This window comes from Branchiostoma floridae, chromosome 14 (assembly GCF_000003815.2).
Source record: "Branchiostoma floridae strain S238N-H82 chromosome 14, Bfl_VNyyK, whole genome shotgun sequence".
NCBI classification, from domain to species: domain Eukaryota; kingdom Metazoa; phylum Chordata; class Leptocardii; order Amphioxiformes; family Branchiostomatidae; genus Branchiostoma; species Branchiostoma floridae.
Window position 1 is genome coordinate 15,367,975 of NC_049992.1, and position 14,107 is coordinate 15,382,081.

At 45.1% G+C, this 14,107-nt stretch overlaps 1 protein-coding gene across 1 annotated transcript; it reads left to right on the forward strand.

Moving 5' to 3' along the window:
* The first annotated feature begins 1,383 nt into the window (after positions 1–1,383).
* On the forward strand, positions 1,384–2,869 carry LOC118429948 (transcription factor HES-4-like). Its single transcript, XM_035840596.1, has 3 exons — positions 1,384–1,551; positions 1,688–1,783; positions 1,920–2,869. Exons 1-3 carry the CDS (start codon positions 1,504–1,506, stop codon positions 2,646–2,648), a joined length of 873 nt encoding a protein of 290 aa, XP_035696489.1. The 5' UTR covers positions 1,384–1,503; the 3' UTR covers positions 2,649–2,869.
* The last annotated feature ends 11,238 nt before the right edge of the window (positions 2,870–14,107 follow it).

The following is a 14,107-nucleotide window of genomic DNA, read 5'->3' on the forward strand; positions in this document are numbered from 1 at the left end:
TCTGGGTCAGTCCCACTATGGGATGGGGGTGAATGCTCGCCACTATTTGTAGGGTGCATGTGGTCAGGTCGTTTACGACGTCCGCTGGGCGCGTGGCCAGACCACCACCACCGGCGGGGTACAGTGCGGGCGCGTGTCACGCATACCCCCGGATTCCATACTGGTACATGCCTGGCGTGCCGTCAGACGTCCGGATTGGGTCAGGGATTGGGTCAAGGGTGCCTTTCCTGTGACTTACTGGACAGATTTGGACACCAGACGTTTCGATATATAGCAAAGCAAGACTACAAATAGGGTTCCATTGGACTTGCGCTGTGGTCCCTCAAAAACTTGAAAAAGGACTGGGTGATAAGGCGATAAGGCCGTCATTTCCTTTCTCGACTGGTAAATGCTGCGTGACTGTATCTTTAATGTAAACCGTAAACAGCTGAAGTCCCCTCTTTTTAATTGCTATGTGAGTGCATATTTGGGGTGCATGTCATTCAACTACCATGGTTGTGTAGGCGCTTGGTGGCAGTAAATCTAAGCATTTGGGATGTAGAACTAGAAAAGACACAATCAACACCTGTGTCATGAAACTAAACTCAGCTGCAGCCAAACTTTCGAAGGCTACATCATGTGTACGTTGTCGTCAAGTTTGTCAGACACGCAAAAGTGAAGAAAGAACACCCAAATGTTGGACAACTGACTTCGTTCTAGAGGGAAAGAAGGAGTTACCCCAACATCTGAGGTTAATTGTTTCTTTTTTCTCCCCTCATCGTGCGAAATTGGGGTTGATACGGTCCAAGTGTTGTGCGCTGCAAACTCGTGGGAAACTCGGCGAGGGGCTCTTATCTCACGGCTTGACTCTTGGCCCCGCGTGTCCAATGGCATTCCTCCAACCATTCCAGAAACAAACGTGACGACAGATTACCACCATATTTCTTGGTCCTCAAGAAATCTGGGTAAGACGCTGATCCCAAGTCTTTTCCACGTCTTACCCTTCCAGATAACGAGTGAGGCATTAGTCACTTATCAGCGGCTTCTTATTTACATTTGCAGTACTTGTTTACAGTCGGGCAGCGTCAGGACGTGGGGGCGGGGTTTTCCCACACTCCAGCCTGCCGCAGACAAAGGGTCCGGCACGTGTTTGGCAGGCTAATAAGCGCCACTTTGCGCCCGCATGCCAACAGATGTCGACTGGCGCGGCCGTCGGTAACATGAACCGAGATTAGGCATACGTCAGACCAATCACCGACCCGCATGAGAGAGCTGCAGTGATTTGTAACCAATAGAAGGTCGAAATCAGGGTAACTCCTCTTTTCTGATTGGTCAAGAGTACGGGAATGTAGTGTGGGAATCCTCCGCCCCTAAAGATCGCCAGGGCTTCGCTCCACATAAAACTCAGCCAAGCACACGGTACCTACACAAACGACACGCGGACTACGTCGCTGAGAGCAGCTTCCAACGTCCGCCGAGAACTCACACTTGTCATACTTCCACCCGCGCTCGCTTGTGTGCAACATGCCTGCAGACAGAATCTTGGAAAAGAGACTGGGGGAAACCCGTAAGGTGAGTTTCACGACTAATGCACCATACTTGTTGCACGCTCTGTCTTGACATGTGTTTTCATTTGCTTAGCTATGATTTGGTTTCAACGATGTTTTACTATGGCATGGATCTAAATGTTTGTCATTTTCACCTACAGTCCTCCAAGCCGATCATGGAAAAGAGACGAAGGGCTAGAATCAACGACAGCCTGAACCAGCTCAAGACCCTCATCTTGGACGCCCTCAAAAAAGACGTAAGTATTTGTCTATCCTTTCAATTCCTTTGCCATTTTTATGGTTTCTTATGATTTTTTATTGGCACCTGTGTTAGGAGTACTTGTGTTTTGTTGAACCGTGTACTTATGAAGTTTCTTCTCCATATTTCTTCAGAGCTCCCGCCATTCGAAGCTTGAGAAGGCCGACATTCTGGAGATGACCGTCAAACATCTCCGCAGTCTCCAGAGGCAGCAGCTCACGGCCGCCGCCAACACGAACCCGGCCCTGCCCGGCCAGTACCGCGCCGGCTTCAACGAGTGTCTGATGGAGGTGAACCGCTTCCTGGGCGCTTCTGACAGCGTGGACACCCAAGTCAGGCAGCGGCTGCTCAACCACTTGGCCGGGGCCTGCAGCCCCGCTCGTCCCGGGACGTACCCCGCCGCCCAGCCCGCAGTGTTCCCGCACGCTCAGCCTGTCCAGGTCCAGGTTCCCGTCGCGCCCACCGGCGGCCATCACGTACAACTGTCGCCCGTGCAAGCCCCGTGTCCTCAGGCCGGCCAGACGACAATGTACGGCGGGATCCCCGTGGTGCCCCGCCAGGTCTCAGGAGGGGAGCCGGTGGCGGTTCTGCTGCCCAGCCAGGCGTTCCCAGGCGGCCAAGTACCCAGTCACGTCATCCCCGTCTACGCACCCAACTCTCCTCACAACTACGGACTTGTTGCTGTGCACTCACCCACCGGAGTCAGTGTCAAATCCGAGCCCACCTCCAACTCCGTAAACGGACTTACTACCACCGTAACGCCACAGAAGACCGCCACGTACGAGACCGCGCACAGCCCCGTCATCATGCAGGCCCGTGCCCCCATCCCCCTTGAGTCCGAGAAGATGTGGAGGCCGTGGTGAAAGTCACAAATCATGGACGTTTAAACTTCTGACGCTGGACGTTATGCAGTGTAAATGTTTTTCAATTTGTGTGTGCACGACTTCACTGCTTACGACGCCTATGATTGTAAATAATTGTTGAAAAGAAAAATCTATATTGCCTATACATTGAATGTACTGAAGACAAAGATATTATATTTTGTACCCATTTTCAGAACGAAGATTAAACAAATCAAAGTTTACTTTTCTTGTCTTGCATTTACCTTTGTTATTTTAGTTATTTAATGCTGTATTATTCCAATGGCCATTGTCCACAAGAAGAAAGAAAGCCCCCTCTAGGAAGTACATTAGTTGTGTGTGTGTGCGTATGTGCGAGCGTGTACAAGTGTGTGGTGTAGACTAGTAGCACTCAAAACCGTTTAAGTCAGGAAAATGAATCTCGATCAAAAAGTTGTGAAGTGCTAAGGATAAAAAGTGTGAAACCTAGGGACAGGTAGATATCAATGGTAGCTATACTCTCCAAGCAGAGGTTGAGTCGCGCAGATATAGCAGTAGTCGGAAAAATTACACGGGCGCCCGTGTACTTTTTCTTCTTCAGTGCCCTCAATCTTAGAGAAGATTATAATGGCACTTTTTTCCGACTAGATACTACTATATCTCCGCGATTCAACCTGTGCTTGGACTCGTTGGAGAGTAACGTAACTATGCTTTGGGCTACACTGGTCACGAAGTGTTGCTATCCTCCCCTGTTAACATGGGTGGAAGAGGAACGCTCTACACATGAAGACAGATAAAACGTGCGAGAATACGTAGAAAAACGATCCGTAGCAGAGGTTTCAGCCGTGGGGAGTAGCAGAGTAAAAGGCAACCGTACGAAATTCAAGCTACTACTACTCCCCTGACTGAATCTCTGCTTGGAGAAAAAGCACCGAAGCCAAACATCTGCCTTGAGACTGTAAAACAGCAACACATTCACACAAGACAGGAAAAATTCACACCATGTAGGTAATCCATGTGCTGAGAATTTTCTCAGATGTAAGTTCATGTGTTGCTGTGATATTTCTCACTGCATGTGAGCGGTTTCAGTAGTCTGCAAGCAGATCCTACGGTGTCATAAGATAGTATCAAAGCTGGCCAAGGAGTATAGCCGGCCAAAGGGACTGGTAGCATAACACTGCCAGCTTTTGATACTATCTTATGCTACCGTAGGATCTGCTTGGAGATTACGGTTTCAGTACCTTACGATATCTCGGGCCCTGGATAACTTGCAATCAAGGACTTTATACTGTAAGTCCTTAAAACCTCCTTGGTAAGCCTTGCAAGGAAAAGAGGTTTTATCAAATCTCACTGGTCCTTGGTAAGATCAAGGAGGTAAGATGCAAGCGTTGTGTGAGGATATGGCTTGTCTACTTGACACCGCCTGATTTCATTGACTTCATCGTAGAAAGTGTAAAAAGTCTTCCAGACATGCCAGCAATTGCCCCCGACACCCCAATCCTGTTCCATATACTCTGTGCAGAAGGAAGATCGTGTCTTTTATCTTGTCAAAAGAAAACGGAGTATGTGATAAAAAGCTCCCACTCTTCCCCCACTTACCTCTGCTTGAAAAGTAGTTCTATGGTTGTTTGACTACAGCTGACGTCATTGGCGCGGAAATGTAAAGAGGAATGGGGAGGGGTTAGGGTGGTAGAGGGGGTTCAATTTTTCCTGATTGAACCAGGAGGAATGTCCCAAAGACACTGTTATCTATTCATACTACCAGAAAAACTGATTGGCAGGCTTGCAATACACGCGGGACATGGTTGGAGCTAATTTGCTTTAATAGGAATTTTTAACAAGGGTTTATGTAGTGTACATTGAGATCTTTACAGCGAACAATTTATGGCATGGTGATGCAAATCATCAGAGAGTAAACCAACGCATCGGGGACTGTGCTGTTTATATTGATGAGGGTCTGCATGGGGAGTTCCGACAACGATTTACGCTGAATTTAAAAGAACCCCCTACGTATTACGCTAAATCAAGGAAGGCAATTACGCTAAATTTGGTCGCCTCGCTACGAATTACGTAGATATGATGGTTTTCCCTACGAATTACGGGAAATAAAATTGGCTGCCTACGCCTTACGTAAAAGAGCATGCAGACCCTCATTGATAGCTCATTTTTACGTGGCGATAGAAATATGCTATCGCTTGAGTTGTGCAGACTTGGTCCATAGGGAGACCCTGAGCGGCTGTGTCTTGTTTGTCCACATATCTCCTGACGTCCTGCGGCTCCCAGACCAAACGTTACAGTGGATGTTCTGTTTTCGGCCACTTTCCCACGACCTCGGCCGACACCCGCGCGCCACTCGTCACTCCTCGGCTGTTTCCGCTCAGGAAGTGAGTGGGAGTGTTGTGACGCGCGCGTGGTGCGGTGAAGGCCGGGCGCGGGGTGGGCTGCTGACAGCCCGGCGGCGCGTGGACGGAATGTGCTGCTGCTTGTACCGCACCAACTCCCCACACGGGCCGCCAGGTGGGCTGGGGCTGGGGAGGGTGTCGAGTTTCCCGGAACCGCTCAGACGTCGAAAACAATATATCTTCTCAATGGCTTTGGCAGTAAGCTGGATAAAGTACTCGAGTAGCCTACCGACTACCAAATTATGCTGTGAATAACAGTACTGACAGTTCAAGTTTTTCATTGCAGTCAACACTTGATCGAGAACCGGAACCGCACTGACGTCGAAAACAATATATCTTCTCAATAGCTTTGGCAGCAGGCTGGGTAAAGTACTCGAGTATCCTACCGACTCCCAATGCTGTGAATCACAGTACTGCCAGTTCATGTCTTCATTGCATTCCACACTTGATTAATTGATAGAGAAAAGTTGTGACCTGTTCTAATACAGGGACAATGTCGCCTCTAGTCTACATCCATGCGTACCTCTAATAGTTCTCTGATTGCAAACCGTCCACACAAAAAGGTCTGACTTACTCGAAACAGCATCCAAAAAGTGTTTGATCAGGATTTTCTTTGATTTATAATGTCCTTGATGCCAGAAACCAGCGAAACAAAAACACCTCAAGTTAACCTTGAAGTCCAGACCGTCCTGGAACTCATTTACCGGCCGAAGTGAACAAAAGAGGGGTCTCTTCGATTGACCTTGAAATTTGTTTATCGTTTCCCAAGTTTCCAATTTAAATGGAGTCTGATGGGTAATGTCCAGGCATATCTACCAGCATAAAGTCTAGATAGTGTAAGAAGTATCACTATTTGACCCCAAGGTTTGACCTCGTAGAGTTGGCTTCAGTCATTTTCGTCAATAGTCGGTAATCTTTTTTATTGGACCTTGCGATTTTCATCTAAAAAGGTGTCACTTCTTACACGTCATCCAGATTTTGGTCGGTACCTGTGATATTGCACCAGTTGATTTTCAAATGAAAGGAAACTGACAAAACGAGAGGTTTCTTTCGATTGTTTCTTTCAGACACGTGAAATCATCGGCAAACTTTATTGACACTTCTTGAACTTTAAATCTGAAAGGAACAGTACAGGCTACACTTGCCGCCATTGATGTGGAAAACGTCGGCGATGATTTTATTGGAGGTGTGCTCTCTTTCAAATGATAAAACTTTTCAGAAGAATAGTCGGCACGATTTTATTGGAAGGAAGCCGATTTTCATGTCAATGGGTTCAAGTTGAAAACGTTCGGGTTTCGTCTATTGTGGTAGTCTGGCCCACATGTGTAGCTCGCTCCTCCTCCCAGTTAGCACCTTCTTGCTGAATGTCGCACTCGGACGACATGTTGTCGCGGCTGCTTTGATCCGGTCACCACAGGAAGCTGATTCTAACGACGTGCGAACATTCTGAACTGGAGACACGCGGGGCTGGGAAAGTTGACATTTGACAGTCGCCGGAAGGCGCTAAATGTTTTACAGAGTTTGAGTCCATCAAGGCCCGCCAGGCAACACGTCGCACCACGGTGCCAAAAAGGACGATTTACCTTTCCCACCAGTGGGAGGAATAAAGGCTTCCCATGTGTTGGTGTTGTTTGAAGTTCGGTAGCCATGTTGGGGTGGGGTGTCGCTAATCACAATCAGTTGTACTTGGGACTCGAGTGTTACATATTCCAAATGCGAGACCAGATCACTCATACATAACTGTAACCCTTATAATGCTATTGATGAAATTTTGCTGCACTGTATCTGTAACGGACGTAGTTTAGTAGTCATTGCCATACAATGTATCCTATACAATTGTCGAGCAATAAAGTTCATTCATTCATTTATTCACAATGGTACATGTATAAAAGTCACCCAATTACAAGTGCGTTCGTTCACACCGTCCTCCTACCATATATATCAAGCACGTTCTATAAATTGTGATAGCTTCATAAGTCGATCCACACATCCATTTATTCGTTAGATTTCACAGGTAGCAATTGCCACAGGAAGCAAGTTGCCTGGGTATGTCTTTCATACATTGAATGAAAGTTAGACATCCCGGTAGAAAAGATTTGTTGTTATTTCTTTCTACAACTGCATAGAATTTGGAGATTATTTGTAACGTTATTTCTTAATCTTATCCAGTTGAAGAAATTGTGCCAGACGCATTCGGTGAATTTCAGACAGCTGACTTTGTAAGTCTCTGTACATCATTAATACGTGGTAAGTAAGGAAATAAGTTACGTGAACCTTCAAGTTCAAGCTGATTTGTGACCATGGATTGTGTTGCACTAGTGTTTGGCTTTCTGTGGTATTTTATCTGTTTTTCCAACAGTGCGCGTTCTTCAGTGGCCTCACCATACGCGGAAAACTACTGTAAGTAGTTTGTCTCTACCAGACTCCGGCCTGGTCGAATTGTAATAGGGGCCTTTGGCCAAGTTTAATAGGAATAAAAGCCTAGTATTGTACATGTACTAGTAGAAGGAGTTAATTGGCCTAGGAGTGAACACTCTGGTGGCAACTCAAAATGATTTGTCCCTATTTGGCCAAATTATTCATCCAGCTGACACGTCTGATTGGTGACTAGAAAACTAGTAGTGAAGACTGTGCGGTGCGAGAAATTTATATTGTATTAACTTTTACTGATCGGAGATGAAATGTTCGTCCCGTCTTGGTTGGCCGTGAGTCCCAAGTGTCCGGAAGCCGATCACCCGTGTGGTGGTCTACCCAAACACCGGGTGGGTTTATTTGGTGCCCCGGGAGCGTGTGAGCGGGCCTTACCCTCCCGATCACCGTTACAAGCACAACACGAGCGGCGTAGGGTGGGCTTACCGTCCCACAACACGGCAACACTGACACGCCGCATCGCGCGACACGACAAAGGAAGTCATTAAGTCAGGAAGAATAGAAAACCGGATGTTCTTTTGATCCAAGATTTGTTTCTTTTGGATTATGAGACCAGTCAATAAAGGTGGGGAATAAAGACGGAGGGGAGGTCGACAAAGTGATCACAACAAAGAAGAACCTGCGTCATTCGAAGTTCCAAACTTTTGTCTAGCCGTTTATAGACGACCCCGAAACTGCAATCTCCAGGCGGGACGACTGACATGTATTATGTATAGCAGGTGTTGTTGTAACATTATACAATCGACAAATACTTCCGGGCCTACGTCCATGGGATGCGACCCCTCCCTGCCTGATACGTAGCTACCCGACCCCTCCCCCTGAAGGATTGCTAAAACGTACCTCGTTGACTTAAAACTGCTCCAAGTCTTCCATGTTAGTAGCTCTTTAGTACATGACACGTGCACATGCTATTCAAGCAGAGGTTATGCCCTGGCTTGTTTTAGGTGTTTTGTCGGAATTTCCATCGTGTAAGGTCTTTTTGTTTGTCCACCAGCATAAAACTAAGACAAAACTAAAAATAAAAAGCCCGATATAACGTTAAAAGTATAAACAGGCACCCAAAACGAGCCGTAGCCTACATTTATCTGTATTTATTTTCATTTGTTCTTTTTCAATTGAATATGTTTCCTGTGTAGGCTTTCGTTTCTTGGGAAACAGAAAGACGGACATGGAATCCTGCATAATCAAAACGACGCGCCACAGGATTAGGACGTCCAATGAAGCTTCTCTAAACGGATTAGTCAATGATGAAGATTTAAAGTCTTACTTTGATTACTTCAACGTAGACAGACGTACCTAGAAGTAATTTATAATATGTAATGCATACGCCATATGTATTTCTAGCGTTACGCTAGGACACAAATACACTACAAACATCCACGGTATCTAACATACATTAATGAAGATCATAAGATTGTTAGCAATATGCCAAACATTTCAACCATTCATTTATCTTCCAAAAATTCAGTGGCACTTTCTGGAAGACTAGACAAGACAATGATCTTCATTTCTTTTCTGAATTTTCCGACGGCTTCAGATTCAAATCCAGTGAAATAACCAGGTGCTACATGGGTCTGGTCTGATCTTTGAAATGTACTTCTCCGTTCATGCTAGATTTGTCTGGGCATACAATTGTAGTTAAAAGCACTTGAAGTTGTTGAAACCATCTTTGTGGAACTATTTTGCCTGCTTGCTCTTTTCGTCTTCAGAATCTTTTAACAGTGTGCGTTCTCAGCAAGAGTGGGACCCGCTGTTCGTTGGGTTGATACTCGATTTCACTTTGCTACAGAAACTCACCCTCACACTCAGGGTTGACAGCCGCGATTGTCAACCCTGAGTGTGAGGGTGCAGAAACATCAATATCTTCTTCTTCTTCTTAGTGTTTAGGTGGCCACCATCATATGACGTCTATGATATGCTTATCTGTTGATCATCGGAAAATAGCCGTTGATTTTATTTTATTTGATTTATTGAAATTGCAGACAGTGCAATACAACTTGTGGGTCACAGGCAGCAGTATACTGGTGTCGTGGCCCACACATGAAAACATACATATCAATTGGTACATTGATACAATTTCCTATAAGATGTTGTGGTTAAAATGGTACAGCGTTTGCCTATTACTTGATTTGCTGATGATGCAAGATTTACTTTACTTCAATGCACCAAGTCGATTACTACAAGTCGATTAGATGGTGCCCTGATAGTTGACTTCTGTCAGTCATCTGTGGAACGGACAGTGCTCCTGTGGTATTTCTTTGCGTGGTGCCGGCGGTACTGATTAAATCTCATATCGGTTGGAAATATTGTGATTTTCACGTACACTTAGGAGAAAGGAATTCGTCCTCGTAGGAGCTAATTAGCCACATATCTCCTAGCCTTACAAACGAACTTCAACTTTTAACAAATGACAGACTTCTAGGATGACTACCCCCCACCTTAAACGGGAACAGTGACCGTACAGTGACGAAAATTGGATTTGGGCGACTCCTTATTTCATAACTGAACTATGATGCAATATTTGAAAGTATGTTTCAACTGGAAAAAAAAACAGAAAACGTTAAGAAAACGCTCTTTATCTGTTGAGCAATCTGCGAAATCTTTGATCGCTCGGCCGTCACAGTGCGATCGCAACATCTTGTGAGTGTTGAGTTCTAAGTACTAAATTAGTTTTAAATTTCTCCCGCGAGCTCGTCTGGTCTGGTTTTCTTTCTCGTTTCTTCCACATCAAACAGACCTGGTCGTGATTTCTCCGTCCCGTGACGCACGGGCGGCTCGTGCAGGTATGAGCGGCATTCTGCAGGGAAAACCGAGCCGACCGACACGTACACACACTGGTGGCGGGGCGGGTAGCGTTTCCAGCGGACAACACACGGCCGATGACGGCATGGTTAGAGACAACAAACACTCTTGGGTGGTGAGAGATACAGACTGAAAACATACAAAGGGAAACTTCCGTCTCGGGTGTCCCCAGCACGGTGACCCCACTTTGTACGTGGTCACTACTGTGCCGGAAAGTTGCAGACTTCCCTGTTTCCCACGTTTTGCACTAGCAATAGTTTCGTCAGGACGGTTATGTTTTCGGGTCCTTATGTGTGCGCGTATGTGTGTAGTTTGTCTGTGTGTGTGTGTGTGTGAGAGAGAGAGAGAGAGAGAGAGAGAGAGAGAGAGAGAGAGAGAGAGAGAGAAAGTGAGCGAGAGAGAGAGAAAGAGAATTCGTGTTAGTTGACAGCATTAACTCAAAATACTTGATAGGTCAGTGTGAAAACGAAGGTCAGATTCGATAATGGACCCTCTAGCAGCTTTCTGAGGCACTGTAGTACAACTCCGGTTTAGATACTAGTATCTCGTGCTCTGAACATCTTTGGTCGTACACTGTTTTAATTGGGACAGAGACTAATGGTGAATGTCTCGGCTCCCAAGTTTTGCCTCGAAATATCGACAGGGAGACGAAAGTAATGGGAAAGATAAGACAAATCTGCAAGCATATTCTGGCCAATTTTGATCGCAAGAAATCCTACACCTCAGAAAAGTAAGTAATCTATTAAACATCATCAGAATCCTCCTACATCTCTTTGTATGTAGAAACAGTGAGGTTACAGATAGAAGGTAGAAAGATAATGACAACGATTAGCAAACAGGTGCGTTGCCCCCGCTTGCAAATTTCAAAAGGTAAAGAACATTAGACAAATAGATCTCTATGGTTTATCGAAAAGGTAAATGCAATGTCCACATTATTGTATTCATGATTGCTACTTTTGAAACACTGTCGTCCGATCAGAGATTCGGTGTACGAGGGAGTAGAAATCCTTTATTAATACAATAGGAATATTGTGTACCAAGGTGTGTTCGAAGACAACGTTGACACGTGCCTAAGACAGTGCACCAACGATGTTGACAAGAATGTCTGTGTTAGAAGGAATGGTTCATGGATTATTGCCACAGAATGGATGTCTTGTCGCAAGGCTGTCGTCCGGACCCCAAAACATGTCGTGCAATGTAGAACTAGTTGGGAAACATGACAGGTATGTGCTCGGGTGGTGACAGAAACGGTCGGAATTCTCACGTACTCCAGTTCTCGCTGTGACACCGGGAGGTTCAGAAATCACGCAGGACATGTGCAGACCTTGGCCCTGCAAATCCCTTGCCATATCCCAAGCACGCGCCGCACGCCAAACAATACCAACGCCAGACCCTGACTGACAGCTCTCATTGAAGTACGACTCAAGCGTTTACGGTACGTGCCGCCATCAAAGATGGCACCGGATCAACCGAGTCCACGGCAAATAAACTCTTCTATACCTCCTGGCTTTCTGGAGGGCAGACAATTTCAAAAGGTGGAGGATTATGATAGACTCAGACAATATTTTCAGGCTCAATTATACAGGATTAACTCAAATCCACCTGTGCAGAGAAGGATTAGTGGGGCTAAGTCGTGAAGACAACACGATCATGTCAAAAGTAACAAAAGCAACACCTCCAGCAGAGTCCGGGAGAAAAACGTCTACTGTATGCCTCCTGTGGTCTAATATTTACACACATCCGTTTTGTATAGAGTTAGATGAATGCAATTGTTCACACCTGTGTTTGAAGGTGTATTGTACCTGAGCCGCACGTACAGGTAAAGAACCTTAAGAGTGATAACACGTATGCACTTGGATCACTAAGGTCACTAGAACTATCGTTTATGAATGAGACACAGTCCATACAGCGCAGTGCACATCCGTTAGTCATGCTAAAGACTTCCACCTGTGCTGGTAGTGCTAGTCTGAAACTCAACGGTTATTGGTGGTCGTACGCGTAGGCAGGTAAAGCTTAGCCTGGGTACCATCAATTCATATTTCTACCGGGGCTCCCTACACTCGCCATCTTAAAACAAAACGTTTCGGGTAGAGAGTGTAATGAGCCCCAGTAGATACAGAATGGTACCCAGGCTGTGTAAAGGTAGATAGATAGATAGACAAACAAATAAGTAAAGGTGGTCCACTACGGTATTTCAATCCTCCTTGGATATTGAAAGGTTGAGCCCATCCCTCTCCTTCCATCGCCTTTTACCTCCCCAACCGAAGTCAGCTAACCATTTTTACACCTGGGTGAAGCAAGGACGTTATAGCGTCCTTGGGTGAAGTAAGGAAAGTTGTGTTAAGTGTCTTTTTAGTAATTTTATAAGGACACGTCTAGCCAGGGCCCGGGATGACAGGGATCATGAGAACATAGCAAATCGGCCATTTGGCATCACACATACTACAGTTTGGTAGTAGACTTATCAGTTGCCACAAATTACACATCGAAACCGGAAGACATAACCGCACTCCTCTAGAACAACGAATATGTAGATACTGCAATCTAGATAAGTTAGAAGACGAACATCATTTTGTAGTAGAATGTAGTTTGTACAAGAAAGAGAGAGCTGAACTCTACAGACTAATAGAATCCATGTTCCCCCACTTCATACAACTAAGTAATATAGACAAATTTATATTCCTTGTGAATCTAGACAAACCTTTACTTATAAAGCATATCTGTTCTTACATTTTCAATATCACAAAGAAACGAGAAGAAGCCGAATGTACGCAGTAGAATACGATCCTTGAGTAGTGTAGATTCATTGTATCATTATATCATGTTGTATCATTTGTTGTGACCTGTACTAAACCCAGTGGGTATGAATGTACAATAAAGGTCTTCATTCTTTATATTCTGATGCAAAGCGCATGAGATATAAGAACATATTCTGCTATACACGGTGCTCTCTCGCTCAGGACAATGGCGTAAATACACCCTATAATTTGTTTCACACTTCAAGTGGGATGTTCCCTTACGAAGAGCACAACCACTAGTTTATGAAGTGCCTCACAATTACCATTTCCTTTGTTGTTCGAAGTGCAGAGCGACATTTAAGACAACACTACTAACACTCCACAATGAAGACCTTATACCTAATGGTGTCACCACCTCACATTGTTAGCTCAATATTATTCATGACAAATCCGTTGTTGGTGGCAATTTTCTTGTTGATGTTTTTTCCGACTCCAATTTTGTCCTTGCAGGTGTTTTCCTTGGTGTGTTGTGAGACTACTCCCTCACAGCGGGGGATTCTTTTGTCGCGAATTTTTCCTTTATAGCTTTACTTGTAATGATGACGTCTTGGCCCAGGTGGCACGTCCTTTTCAAATTATCTTAGACAATGCCACTTATTGTTCTTTCATGTTCTACATTGTTTAATGTATGTGGAGGTAAAATGGACCGCAGGGAAGAGCTCGAAAGTGGTATAAAAGTGCTTGGGTGAAAAGTCAAGAAGGTTCTTAATATCCACCGTGGGTTGTTTTTCGTTAATACTTTGCTGTAGTATGTTAGCTCTGAATGGGTTTGGTAATATATATGGTAAAGTCACTTGACAGCGCGTGGTTGTGTTTTGATTTATGAAATGGTACTTGTAATGTTGCTAAAACACCGCCTCCTTTTCACACTACGGTAGAAAAATATTCCCCCGGTGGCTGTACGGCCTCTCGGTGGACCGATTTGCAAATAGCTTGTTCTACACGAAACATTACAAGCACACAATTACGTAAGTCCCCGGGCAATGCAAATGAGCACCACAAATCAACAAGTGTTCTTGTGCAAGAAATGCATGAAAAGATCAGAGAACAA

Excerpts from the sequence above, each read along its gene's own strand:
- LOC118429948 (XM_035840596.1), top strand. The coding sequence starts at position 1,504 with ATGCCTGCAGACAGAATCTTGGAAAAGAGACTGGGGGAAACCCGTAAG. Across the intron at positions 1,552-1,687 it reads GACTGGGGGAAACCCGTAAG|TCCTCCAAGCCGATCATGGA; the intron begins GTGAGTTTCACG and ends TTTCACCTACAG. Across the intron at positions 1,784-1,919 it reads TGGACGCCCTCAAAAAAGAC|AGCTCCCGCCATTCGAAGCT; the intron begins GTAAGTATTTGT and ends ATATTTCTTCAG.